The sequence below is a fragment of the Octopus sinensis genome, linkage group LG4 (genome assembly GCF_006345805.1).
Source record: "Octopus sinensis linkage group LG4, ASM634580v1, whole genome shotgun sequence".
NCBI lineage: Eukaryota > Metazoa > Mollusca > Cephalopoda > Octopoda > Octopodidae > Octopus > Octopus sinensis.
Window position 1 is genome coordinate 164,052,357 of NC_043000.1, and position 15,000 is coordinate 164,067,356.

At 38.4% G+C, this 15,000-nt stretch overlaps 2 protein-coding genes across 2 annotated transcripts in view; one reads left to right on the forward strand and one right to left on the reverse strand.

The window, feature by feature from the left end:
• Nucleotides 1–3,862: 3,862 nt before the first annotated feature.
• LOC118763172 (glycine-rich cell wall structural protein-like) lies at nt 3,863–7,595 on the forward strand. Its single transcript, XM_036502613.1, has 2 exons — nt 3,863–3,948; nt 7,166–7,595. Exon 2 carries the CDS (start codon nt 7,184–7,186, stop codon nt 7,475–7,477), a length of 294 nt encoding a protein of 97 aa, XP_036358506.1. The 5' UTR covers nt 3,863–3,948; nt 7,166–7,183; the 3' UTR covers nt 7,478–7,595.
• A 3,823-nt stretch (nt 7,596–11,418) lies between these two features.
• LOC115211120 (transforming growth factor-beta-induced protein ig-h3) overlaps nt 11,419–15,000 on the reverse strand; it is a 79,317-nt gene continuing 75,735 nt past the window's right edge. Inside the window, exon 13 of the mRNA XM_029780055.2 lies at nt 11,419–12,313. Coding sequence (XP_029635915.1) covers nt 12,117–12,313 — 197 coding nt within the window. The 3' untranslated portion in view covers nt 11,419–12,116. The remainder of the gene's footprint in view (nt 12,314–15,000) is intronic.

A 15,000-nucleotide genomic window follows, 5' to 3' on the forward strand; every position in this document is an offset into this window, starting at 1 on the left:
CACTTGAGCAATCTGAATCCTCAACTTGTTCCTTTTGCCGAAAGGTCTGCAAGGCACCAGCAAGCCTCAAGAGTCACATTCATGTCCATGGAAGATGACTACCGCTTTATTTTACTGAACCCTTGTTCGTCGTTCACGACGAGAGAATCCATCATGTATATACTCTTTTACAGTCATTTGACTGCGGCCATGCTGGAGCAGCGCCTTTAGTTGAACAAATCGACCCCAGGACTTATTCTTTGTAAGCCTTGTACTTATTCTATCGGTCTCTTTTCCGAACCGCTAAGTTTCAGGGACATAAACACACCAACATCGGTTGTCAAGCGATGGTTGGGGGACAAATACAGACACAAAAACACAGACATAAACATATATACATATATATATATATATATATATATACTAGCATTAAAGACCCGTCGTTGCCGGGTCATAGTGCTAGTGCATGTATATATGTGTATATATATGTGTACATATTACATGTACATCTATATATATATATATACACATCTACACATAAAATACAAAATACAAAGTTATATCTTGATATCACTAGTCTCATAGCAGCAATTCCACCAAATGATGTCAATGGTCATCTTCGAACCCGAAGGACGAACATTAGTGATAACGATACTCAAAATATATAACAGACTGGAATTGTTAGCCCGTCTCTTGCAATTTCGATCAATTGTATCTTGTCCTCCCTCTTGTATAGAAGTGTGGCTACAATCCAGCCTACCTCTACTACTGAGGGGGGGGGGGCATTTAAAATTTTTTTCCGGGACGTCCTACGTCCCAGATATAAAGGTAAAAATAAAATATTTCCACTTTGCAAGTTCGAGTCGAGTACTCCCTTGCACGCTCCGTTGACTCGAACCTTGCTTCTATTGTGGCGAATTTACCGCCTCTGATTAGATATCTTTCATAGTCGCACCAAGACACTTTTCGAAGGTGCTTTCTTCCATGTGTTCAAATCTTTTTTCTCTACATTGTATACTTTATAGACAATAGTATTTTCTTTAATTTAATTTTTTATTATCCATCTGGACTATTCCATTTCTGCACGCTAATTTTATGTTTAATTTATTCCCATTCATGTGAAACCACTTATTCAAGTTCAAGTCATTGATGCAATTTTATACCAATTGCTATTTTTACTTTTTTTTATGTTACGATTATATTATACTTTAGTTTTATTTTAATTACTACTTACTACATATAATTCAATTGTTATTATTATTTTTATTGTTAAAGTGAAAGTATCTGACATAAAATAGAGAAATGTTTTTGTTTCACTTTTAACACGTAATACTGAAATAGTGGAGAAGATATGATATTGCTATGGGCTCGCTCTAGGCAAGAAGTTGAACATTTTTTTGCCCATGAAACTACATGGACCCTAAGTAAGGCATGTGTAAAACTTGAATGAAATTGGTTGTGTAGTTCTCAAGTTTTAGGGAAACACACAGACAGACAGACAGACATTCTCGGTTTTATATATATAAAGATATACACGACGGACTTCTTTCAGTTTCCATCGACCAAATCTACCCACAAGGATTTGGTCGACCCGAAGCTATAGGAGAAGACACTTGCCTAAGGGTTAAGGCATGTGGTTCACGATCGTAAGGTCGTGAGTTCAATTCCCGGCTACGCGTTGTGTCCTTGAGCAAGACACTTTATTTCACGTTGCCCCAGTCCACTCAGCTGGCAAAAAATGAGTTGTACCTGTATTTCAAAGGGCCAGCCTTGTCACACTCTGTGTTATGCTGAATCTCCCTGAGAGCTACGTTAAGGGAACACATGTCTGTGGAATACTCAGCCACTTGCACGTTAATTCCACGAGCAAGCTGTTCCGTTGATCCGATCAACTGGGACCCTCGTCGTAGTAACCGACGGAGTGCTCCTTTTTATGTATATATGTATGTATGTATATATGTATGTATGTATATATATATATATATATATATATATATATATATATACATTATATACACACACACATGCATATATATATGCAATATTGTGCGCGTGTATGCATGTATACACACATACATACATATATACATACATAAATATATATATATATATACATATATATATATATATATATATATATATATATATATATATATATATATATATATATATATATATATATATATATATATATATATGGAGATATAAATAGTCCCATACTAAATGATTTTCTTTCTATTCAGTATTGGACTGCTGCTATGTCGGGGCATATGTCGGGGCAACCCTATTTCGGGGCAACCCTATTTCGGGGAACCCTATTACGGGGCCCCTATTCGGGGCAACCCTATGTCGGGCACCCTATTACGGGGCAACCCTATTTCGGGGCTCCTATGTCGGGGAACCCTATTCGGGGCAACCCTATTTCGGGGCAACCCTATTCGGGGCAACCCTATTCGGGGCAACCCTATGTCGGGGCAACCTATTCTAACCCTATGTCGGGGCACCCTATTTCGGGGCAATCCTATGGGGGGGCAACCCTATTTCGGGGCAACCCTATTTCGGGGCAACCCTATTACGGGGCAACCCTATGTCGGGGCAACCCTATGTCGGGGCAACCCTATGTCGGGGCAATCCTATGTCGGGGCAACCCTATGTCGGGGCAACCCTATTTCGGGGCAATCCTATGTCGGGGCAACCCTATGTCGGGGCAACCCTATTTCGGGGCAACCCTATTTCGGGGCAACCCTATTACGGGGCAACCCTATGTCGGGGCAACCCTATTCGGGGCAACCCTATGTCGGGGCAACCCTATGTCGGGGCAACCCTATGTCGGGGCAATCCTATGTCGGGGCAACCCTTTAAAGAATTTAATCGAACAAATTGGCCCAAGTCCTTATTTTTGTCTCATTAAGTTAGATACTTATTCTGCGTGTGGACAGGCTTCCGTCTGAGATGTCAGATGAACCCACATGGCGGCAGGAGACGCAAAGAATGGCAGCTCCGTCCAAAACTTCACCAAAAACAATACCGGAAACAACAGCGAATAACTACAGGTGGTGCATCAGTATGACCTCAGCCCTGGGCTGAAACCAGTAGAAGATAAGAAATAGTAGATAGCGTTCTCTTTTACCGAACCGTTAGAAAACAGCGATGTAAGCAAACGTCGATTGTGAAGCGGCGGCGGTGGCGGTGGTGGAACAAGCACAAACATGCGGCGCATTGTGTCGCTGAGCGAGGCCCCTTATTTCACGTTGCTCCAGTCTTCTCCACTGGGAAAAAAATAAGTCGTACCTCTAACTCAAAGGGCCAGCTTGGTAGCATTCAGTGTCACGCTGAATCTCTCTAAGAACTATGTTAAGGGTACACATGTGTCTGTGGAGTACTCAGCCACTTACACGTTAATTTCATGAACAGTAATTTCAGTTAACTGAATCAAGTGGAACTCTAGCCGTAAAATCGACGGAGAACCAGGTGTGCTTGTACATATAATATATACATACATATATATATACACACACACACACACACATATATATATATATATACATACATACATACGTACGTACATACACAAGGACAAAAAACACAGACTCGCGCGCACACACACACACACACACACACAAATACATGCGCGTGCGCGTGTATAAGTGGATGATTTTTTTTTCTTTTGTTCGGTGGCGAAGGAGGACATAAGTGGTTTTAAATTAAACATTCTTAATCAACGTTGTTTCTTAATGACAGAAGAGAAAGAAAGATGGAGACTATGAGAGTGAGATGTAACAGAGAAATAGAGAGAAATAGAAGAAGGAGACGGGAGTGAGGGAGGGGAAGGTTGAAGGGTGTCACAATGCGCTGACTCAACAATTTCTCCTGTATATAAGTCAGAAGCTTTGCAGTCCAACCATCACATCTGTCCTCAAGACACCAACACAGAGAACTCTCCCAGATTTTAGTTTCTGTTTATTACAGGTAAATTTTCTACTGTATCCTTCTTCACCTCTCTTCTTTTCTTATTTGATATTTATTTTCTGAAATTCGTGTTTAGGGAGAGACAAGTATTCACTTGTTTTCTCAATGGTTTGCGGTAAATGCAAGGCGGTTGCAACTTTCTTTTACTTCGTCATAGTGAAAATGAGATTCTCTAAGTTTCTATAGTCATCTATAATTGTTTTTAAATATATATTGTGAAGGTATCAGCAAAATTCAATAATTAATTTCTGTGAAGGAATGGATCCACTAATAGAAACGATCATTTTCTTTTAAAATAGAGAATAGATGACATTCATATCATAATGAACCCATTGAAATGGTTACCATGGTTACCTAATGCTTTCTACAAACTCATCGGAAGTTGTAAACTCAATATTGTCGTCTAATTTATCATTCTACATCGTCTTTCTTTCCAACAGCAATGAGATGTTTCATATCATATATATATATCTATCTATCAGCTAGAGTGGGGAAGAGATGTATGTTAAGTGGAGGCGTTCTTCTGAAGGATATTGAAACAAAAGATCAGAGCCGTCTTCCAGAAACTTGTCGGCATAGCGTCCCACCGAAATTCCTATACCAGTTTATGTAATGAGCATTAGATTTCTTGCATGAATCCCTCGGAGGTATATAACCAGCTTGACATGACTGTGTCTGTGAGGTTAAAAGCGAAGCTTTACGCGTTTAATTAGCAAGTCCAGTTGGGTTTCATGATATCGAAAAGAAGTCGACATAACGATCGGTTGCATATTATTGTTTACTCACAGACATCATTGTTACAAGCAGAGTTAATTTCCAAAGGTTTTCCAACCGTGAGCATTCCATTGTTTTCCTTTCGTACAATATGTCTTTATTTTCCAAAATGGCATGTTGTGACTGGGGGGAGATTTTGGCCACTATTTCTAACACATCAAGCATCTACATAGTGGCTTTCATGTTGTTTCGTGCAGTGCAAAGTGAAAAGATCTTAAATGGGGATAACAACGTTATGTAAGAAGGTAAACTGGCAGCAAGTTGGTGGTGGCGATGTTTAGTCCTAAGTCGGCCATGATTCAACAAACTTATGATCAAAGCTGTTCCAGCGACCATCATTCAGTCTTTCTTTCATGCAGTATATCTAGAAAGTATTAGCCAATGTCTTTACTTTTTTAAAGGTAGCTAAGTGTTATTTGAAGCAAATTTGGCTGTAACTTCTAGCAAGTCGATTACTGCCTAGAGGCTTCCTCGTTGGCTTACCTATCACAGTTCAAGTTTAGTCCTGAGCCAGACCTGATCAATCAGGCCTGTAACCTAAAACATTCTAAGCGTTCGTTTATTGTGTCAAAGGTTTAGTGTTTGCAATACAATCTTCTATCACCTTCCGTTAATCACTTCAAATCTACGAAATCCCCATATTAAGAGAGAGGGAAAAGAAATACTCGGTATTTTCTGAAAAGATAGCTAGATCCTCAGCCATTATATCATAACAGAGTCTTGGGAGTCCTGTCCAGTGCTGTGTAGAGTTACACATCGGGATACTTCAGGCAGATTATTTCTTATCAGCGAAGATGAATATAAAGTGTTATTGGTTTGTTCAACCAGATTATATCGCTGCATTCAAAGCTTACTTTGTAGTTGGATGATATCCACTTGCAAATTCACGGTGGCCTAGGAAGGATACAGGAAGCATTCCTATGAACGAAATCTGACAGAAAGTGGGAATGTAGTATGAATAGAAGAAGAGCAAAAACAGGATATAAGATATTTCCAGTCAAGATTCAACATCGTGTTTTTGAAAATATTCATCATCAATTTTAGTGTTAAGCAGCCTGTGGCTCGTCCGAAAAAGACGTATTGTTCTCCAGCTACAGAAAAGAGACATGATTTGTTTCGTAAATTTAAAATAACAAATTGTACAATATACTTGAAAAAGAAAACTATTTCACAAACAAAACATGAAGTGTGCTTGCAGATTCTGTTTCACTAATTACACACACTAGCATCGCAGGTGTCATATATTCCAAAGTAATCGCCTGACTTGCTAGGAAACGCATCAAGATCACACCCAATCGCCTGAAAAAGAAGGACACATTGAATAATATTGTCCTAGATTCACTATATCTAAATTTAAAGACGGGGTGTTCGTGACCAGATTGTTTTTGATCATGAGTCTGCTCGACCAAGATCAACAACTAACGTCAGAGAGTTTTGCTTGGTTTTGTCTGTCTTCTTTGCTGTTTTCTTTCAAAGAAATAAACCACAATTACATTATTAAAACTTAACTTCTTTACTAGTTTATTTAGGAAATAATATAAGTACTTTTTCTTTTTTCTGCAGTTTCTTTTATTTAGAAAATCTGTCTGGCGCTTTCTTTTTAGCATTTTCTCTATTTAATACATCATACCATTCTTTTAGCTGTTTCAGTCATTTAACTGCGGTCATGCTGGAGCAGCGCCTTTAGTCGAACAAATCGACCCCAGGACTTATTCTTTGTAAGCCTAGTACTTACTCTATCGGTCTCTTTTGCCGAACCGTAAGTTACGGAGACGTAAACATACCAACATCGGTTGTCAAGCGATGATTGGGGTGTGACAAGCACACACACACACACACACACACACACACACACACACACACACACACACATATATATATATATATATAATATATATATATACATACGACGGGCTTCTTTCAGTATCCGTCTACCAGATCCCCTCACAACCCGGAACCATGTGGTTGGGAAGCAAGCTTCATACCACTCATACCACTCAGCCACTCATACCACTCAGCCACTCCTGTGCCTCGTGGCAGAACACAACAAAGGATCCGCATTTCTCTTCGTAATGCTGAGATTCTTTGACGCAGCCGAGTTGCGTCAAAGAATCTCAATTATGTCCTCTTGAATCAAATTAACGTTCTCTGACAGAATCGTTAGTATGCCGGACAAAATGCTGAGCAGCATTTCGTTCGTCTTCGTGTTTTAAGTTTAAATGCCACCGAGGTCGACTTAGCCTTTCATCCTTTCGAAATCGATAAATTAAGTACCAGTTGGGCACTGGGGTTGATATAATCGATTAGCCCCACGACCCACAAACTTTCAGGCCTTGTGCCAATAGTAGAAAGGATTATATTAATTCTCTCTCTCTCTCTCTCTCTCTCTCTCTCTTACTTCCATCTTTTTGTTTCATTTCTTTTTTTCTCTCTTCTCTTGCAGACTCTCCAACAAGTCAACATGATGAAACTCGCCGTTTTCCTCTTTGCTGTGATTGCTGTGGCAATGGCTGCCGAATCGCTGGTTCGTGAACGCCGAAGCGTCGGTTATGGCGGTTATGGACATGGCGGCGGATATGGCGGTGGATATGGCGGTGGAAATGGCGGTTTTGGACACGGCGGATATGGAGGCTACGGTGGTTATGGACATGGAGGCTATGGTGGTGTTGGACATGGAGGCTATGGTGGTGTTGGACATGGTGGCTATGGGCACGGTGGCTATGGCGGCTATGGGCACGGTGGCTACGGACATTAAAAGCATTCTTGTCTTTTAATTGCGCATCGGATTTTTCAGAAAGCAGTGCCACATGAGATTTGGAATTAAGTTGTTTTTGTTTGGGTTTGTTTTCGTTTTTTTTTTGTTTTTTGTTTTTTTTTTACAATACAAAATTCTTTAAATAAACGTTATTATACATGAAAAAATCTCGTTTTTTATTTTTTGCGTTTATTATCTACGTTTTTTCTTTTACCATTTCAAAAATTTGCCTTTTTTTCCGTTAATGAATTTCTTTTATCAAAAACACAAATTTGTTCAAATGACAATAAAAGCTATATTTCTTCATAACACTGGAATTTTGTCTGCTGTATTCATGTGAATACCTTTGGCCAGCAAACACACTGTCTTCTCTCTCTACTGTTTCTGCTGTTTCCGCAAGGACCGCTACTTCCCAAAATTAGCCAATTCCATGCCACCTCCATCCAGTTCTCTTCTTTTCATCACCCATACATATTGTGTTACCCTACATAGGCAGCGCACTAACTCCTACATCAAATCCCCGCTTCCTGGAATGTCATGCAACTGGAATTTACTATCCACGCATGTATTATTTTTACCTGCTGTTATTGACTTTGAAGTCAATCATAACGATCTTATCAGTCTAGGGGGGAATTTGAAAATCATGACCACAGTTCCTTCCGCTTGACTAAACTTTTCTTTTCAGTTTTTTTTAGGGGTAAAAATTAAAGATATTTCCATCTAACAATGAAATTTTGCTCGCTTGACAATGAACTAGATTTTCATATTTCCGGGATTGTTTCTTATTTTATACATTCATACATAAATATTTTCTTCCTTCTCCAGTGAATGAAGCCTTGCTATTGTTGTTTGTGCTGGTAGTGTTAGTGTTTTACATTCTGTTGCTATTATTACTCGAGTCACTGCTGTCGTAGTATTTGTTGCTGTCTTCTTTCTCTTCTTCTTCTTCTTCTTCTTCTTCTTCTTCTCTTCTTCTTCTTCTTCTTCTTCTTCCAATCAGGACTCACGCCATTAGCCACAAAGAATAATCTCTAATTCGAGCCTACTCTAAGCTACTAAGAATGCGTGCGGCAACTTGAATATTTTCCCACCACACGCGATAGAATGGCGGCTGCACGGGCGCGAAAGCTACGTTGTTATTCTCATTCCATAAATGGTGGCTTTTAACGGGTGGAGAGCTGAACCATCCTAGGGTACAGAGGATTCGCAATCTAGACTAGGGTCTGAAAGTTTACCACACCGTAGTGGGTTACACCATGGTTCCTCTGCTTTGTGGCAGAAGTAGGAAGAAAGAGTGAAAGTTGTTGTGAAAGAGTACAGCGGGGGCTCACAACCCACCTCCCGCCGGAGCCTCGTGGAGCTTAGGTGTTTTTGCTCAATAAACACTCACAATGCCCGGTCTGGGAATCGAAACCGCGCTCTTAAGACCGCGAGTCCGCTGCCATTGCGCCTCCACATTATTCGTTGTCGTTGCCGACGTAATTGCTCATCAGGCTGGCGGTGGTGGTGTCTTTTTTTATTTCTGCTGCTTTAGTGGTGGCCACGGTTGCAATGGACTCTTCTCTCCATCAGGTATTTCTGCAAGCTCCTTTATCGAACATTGATCTTGCTACAACTATTATTATTTTTGTTGTGGTTCTTATTCTTGTTACTGCTACTACTTTTTCTTAATTACAGTACATCTGTAGTATTGCGTGGTGGGAGTTGACTGCGAACCACAGCTTTATCTGCACAATCTCTTCTAACTTTTTTTGCTGGCCGTCCAGTGAAGACAAACCCATGATGAAAAATTTTACTATGCTTCAAAAAAAGTTCTTTCTGTTAAAAATTTACCCACTTGGGCAAATAACAAAAACGGTTCATCAGTCCCTTGTGGTTCTAGTCAACCCCAAAACAGTATAGAAAACAACCCGGTAGAAATTTTAGGGGGAATGGTTTAGTCGATTATATCACCCCCAGTACAGGACTGGTACTTTGTTTTATCGACCCTGAAAATATGTAAAGAAAATCGTTCGGCATAATTGGAACTCAAAATGTAAAGAGACGAAACAAACACTGCTTAGCATTTTGTCAGGTGCTCTAACAATTTTGTCAGCCCATCACATTAATAATAATAATAATATAATAATAATAATATTATCAGTAAATGCCCTGATGCAGTACCAGGCAATGGCTCTCATGGCTTCTGATCTTAACTGATTGCAAGTGTTATCATGTACATTGTTTTGTCTTGGTATAAAAGATGGGCTACAGCAAATATTCTGCTCAATACCACAGATTTGCTTGTCAGCTGTTTGACCCTAACCAGTTGAGCATGTCCCTTAGTGACTGACGATATGTGCATCTCTGATCACAAGCAGAAGTAGTGGAGGAGCACCATAGCCATGTGTTGAAAGGAATTCTTAGAGGTTTGGATAATTCCCCTTTGGAAACATGGGTGGTTCGTTCAACATCCTTAAACAATCCTTATTCAGGGACCTTTTGAGCGGGATGGGCTACTCGACCAGAAGACAATTCTAACTGGGGCCCCACCTGCAAGGTCATGTGCTGTTTATCTTGATATTAGATCACCATGTCGCGCACACATGGTTGTGATGCATGTGCCTAGAGTACCCTTTTCAGACGGGTAGTTATGATGGGTATACTGGGCTTCGTATATTTTACCCCAGTGTCACTTTGATGGCATGCATTGCTCTCTCACTCAATAATAATAATAATAATAATAATAATCCTTTCTAGTATAGGCACAAGGCCTGAACATTCAGGGGAGGGGAGTAATCGATTACATCGAGCCCTATGTGCAACTGGTACTTGATTTATCAACTCCGAAAAGGTGCGGCATTTGAACTCAAAACTTTCAATTAGTCTAAATCATTAGTGGTTGTTGTTGTTTAGACATACAGATATATATTAGACAGATTATCAGAAGCCTTTAAGCCATGATCATCCTATCTTTTCATATACCTAGGATTACGTTATCCAGTTTAATTACATAAATTACATTTCCTTTGTGTACGATGTGAACTTAAAGATATTTGCTTACTTTGAATGACTGTATCGAGGTTCCTAAATCAGAAACTAGAAGTCTGGAGTTCCGTTGTATTTTCATTATTTACAAGTTCAATATTGACAAAGGAGGCAGTGTTTGTTCAAAGTAGTATTCTGTGTATAGCATACATTTACAGTCAGAAAGTCACAAAATTGTGGCTTTCCTCTTTAGAAAATTTCTTGTATAGACGTACAGAACTAAAAAGAACAGATGTCCAAGTAGCAGACAAAAAGCGTCCAGAATGATTAACAAATCCCTTCTGTCACAAATAGCTGACAGGGTGGGCAAAAATTCATTAGCAATGGATGTATGAACTCAAAATAGCAATCTGTATATCTTAACATGGATATACTGTTTTGTGGCTTTCCACGGCGTATCCACATTAAGTAAGACACACACAATGCTGTTATATAAAAATTTCAGCAATATTACAGATGTGGAGGCGTAATGGCCCAGTGGTTAGCGCAGCGGACTCGCGGTCGGAGGATCGCGGTTTCGATTCCCAGACTGGGTGTTGTATGCGTTTAAAAGCACCACGAGGTTCCGGCAAGGGGTGGTGGCAACCACAACTTTTTCTTCCTGTTTCTTGAGTAACGCTGGAGGGGAACACACGCTCCACAGAAACCGGGAAACCGGGTCCATGAGCCTGGCTAGGCTTGAAAAGGGCGAAAAGAAAATGAAGTATTGCAGATGGCTGTTTTTTTTTATAGATTTTTTTATTTTTTTTGCAGAATGATTTTTTGTTTGTTTTCTTAACAAAAGAATATTTCTGTGATTTACTAAAATCGTTTACTCGTTCAAACTTTATTTTATTCGTTTTTCCTTTCATCCATTTCTTTCATATTTTTTTTCCTTTGTTTCTCAACATTTTATTTGCTTTCTTCTTCTTTCCTTAGATTTTTCTTTCGTTTCTTTAATCTCTCCTTCTTCAGTTAATTTTTCACCTTTCATCCAGATTTTCTTTCACTCATTTATTGCATTCTTCTTTTATTAAATTTCACTTTTACTCATCCAATCCTTTCATCTCTTACCAAATATTTCCTTCCATCAAATCTTTCTTTCCTTCATCAATTACTCCCTTTTTCTCTATCGAATATTTTCTTCATTCCATTGATTTCCCAATTCAATCAGAATATTTTCAACTGCACACATGAAGCTTCTGTTTCAAATCTAAATCCTGCATCAGTCCCTCAGATACAGTGAAATATTTTAAAAATATGTTTTTGACAAATTTTTCCACTTTGTAATGATAATATATCCAGTACTTTGGCTTAAAGCTGCTCTAACGACAATTCTGCTTTCGAAAAAATATCATCTAATTTGAAACACTTTTAAAATATTTTAAAAGTTAAAGTCAGTATTTGTGTATCTGAGAAAATCCAGTACCAGGATGCAATCAGAAACAAAGTTTTAGTCCTAAAGATTCAAACAATGAACAGTAAACAGAGAATATGCGAATGCGAGCATCCAGGTAGAGGTACACACACACACACACACACAGAGTATTTCATTTATGAAATTTGCATTCACATTTTCAATGTAAAAACAATCTGATTATATATCCGTATCTTCCTTTTAATAAAATTATGGTCACGTGTGCGTGCACAACAATAAGATGAGTGAACTGATCATTAAGACAAGAGAAAGTCGAGGCTGAGCAGCGTTTCCAGTCCACAGATCTTCGTTTAAAAAGAGAACTTGGTCAATGATGTGAACAATACCATTTGTGGCTGCCAGGTCAGAATGCAAAACTTTTGCGACTTTTGGACCAAGTCGGACTGTTTGAGCTGCAAAAAGAAATGATAAACTCAGATTTATATATAAGTGGACAGGTAGATAAATACAAGTCGACTTAAAGCATTCATTTACATAGAATACAAAATACAGAGCACAGACAAAAAAATAGAAAGTCACCAAAGGAGTTATGTAATAGTCTTATCAGCTGTTTCGAGTAGCCATAGTGTATATTGGAATCATGTTCATACATAAAAAAAGACCCATGACGTCATAAGAGTTTGAAATAACGTAAGTTCCTATGGGCCGGTTAGACATAGCCAGGTTACTCTCACTTGATAAATCTGCCTAAATATGTTCTGCAACACAATGAATGAATGTATATATGTATGCATGTATTATGTATGTATGCATACATGTATGTATGTATGTATCTAGGTAGGTAGGTAGGTAGGTAGGTAGGTAGGTAGGTAGGTAGGTAGGTTGGTAGGTGGTAGGTACGTAAGTACGTAGGTAGGTAGGTAAGTATGTAGGTAGGTAGGTAGGTAGGTAGGTTGGTAGGTAGGTAGGTTGGTAGGTACGTACGTACGTACGTAGATACATAGGTAGGTAGGTAGGTAGGTAGGTAGATAAATACATACACATAGTTACATGTGTGTGTGTGTGTGTGTGTGTATAAGGTAGAGTTGATATGCATAAGGAAAATAAGACAAGATAGAAAATGCTAAAATAATTTTATCAGGAAGTACATTTTAGTACCGATTTCCGTCTTTTAGACTTTTTCAACTAAGAGTAAAATAAGAAAAACATTAAGTGAAATGTTTTGTAGATATTTCCATAGTCTTTAAATGGGTAAATATTTCCATAATCTTCAGATAGTCTGTCTCTCTCTATTCTTTTGTGAATGCCTAGTAGGTGGGTAGTAGTAAATCTGAAGGAATAGCTTGGGTACAGAGGAGAAGAAGAAAACCTAGTATATGTATTAACTTGCTCAGAGTCTCGAGAACAATATATTGGTCAAACTAAAAACATTTTACGCCAGAGGATGACGGTACATAGATCCCTGATTAAAATAAGAGAATACAGAAAAATAGCATTAAAGGAGCACATCGCTATTTGCGCCACTAATGAACAACCCAACTTTAGAGTTTTACCCCTCTATGAATTCAGGAATAATGCAACCTATAATCAGCGCATTAGCAAAGAAGCATATTTTGTCGCAAAATATAAACCAATTTTGAATGCCGCCACCACCACAAATGAAACTACTACAAGAGTTTAGAGCAATTATAACCACTACTGCTACGACCACAACAGGTCACTCTTAGGTCATTTGACCATTAAAGAAGATTCTACGAACAATTTACTGTGTCACAGCACTCTTGTATTTTTTCTTTTCTTTCTCCTCCTACTTCTTTCCCTACTTCTACTTCTCTTCCTCCTCCATCTTTTCCTTCTCCTTCTCTTCCTCCTCTTTTTCTCTTTCTCCTTCTTTTTTCACTTCTTTTTCTCCAATCTAATTGTTTTTTTGTTTTACTCTTAGTTGAAAAGCCTAAAAGACGGAAACTGGTACTAAAATGTATTTCCAGATAAAATTATTTTCGCATTTTCTAACTTGTCTTATTTTCCTTTATATATATACATATATATATATATATATATATATATATATATATATATATATATATATATATATATAATATATATATATATATAACGGGAAGCTTTATGAAAATAAACAAAAGACGAAGGCAGGTGGAAAACAAACGAACAATTGTATTAGTATGGCGCTCAGGAAATATAAATAAAACAAGTCTTTAACGTTTCGAGCCTACGCTCTTCAACAGAAAGATACACAGAGAGAAAAAAAACACAGAAAGAAGGAGAGAAAAAAAATGCGTGCAGTAGCTAACGAATCAACATGGCGATCTGATTTCGGCCAGAGGTCAAAGATCAAACATGAGACGCGAGAGCGAAATAAGGGGAGATAATAGGGTTGATAATAGGGTTGAGGGACCAGCTAATAGTGCGTAGGAGGGGTCTGGATGTGTGTATGTATAGGGTTGGTGTATGTATTAGTATGTATAAGGGTGTGTGTGTGTGTGTGTGTGTGTATGAGAGAGTATTAGTGCGTAGGATTGGTCTGGACGTGCGCATGTATGGGGTTCGTGTATGTATTAGAATGTATTAGTATGTATTAGTACGTATTAGTATGTATAAGTGTGTGTGTGTGTGTATGAGAGAGTATAAGTGCGTATGCGGGGTCTGGACGTGTGTATGTATAATATATATATATATATATATATATATACATACATATATATACATATATATACATATATATATACATACATGCATATATACATATACATACATACATATATACATATATATACATACATACATACACACATATATATATACATACATATATACACATCACTCACCTCTCATATCATCAAGGTATTTGAGAGGGTGCTGAGATCGCGTATGACTCACTTCCTTGAGAGTCATAATATGCTGAACCCCAACCAGCATGGATTCCGTAATGGGAGAGATTGCCTGACGCAGCTACTGCATCATTTTGATGACATTTTGAGAGCCTTGGGAGAAGGTTCCAACACTGATGTCATCTACCTTGATTTCAGCAAGGCCTTTGACAGGGTTGATCATAAGATCCTTCTGAGAAAGCTGTCCAATATTGGTGTCACTGGAAAGCTGCTGCAGTGGATCAAGTGCT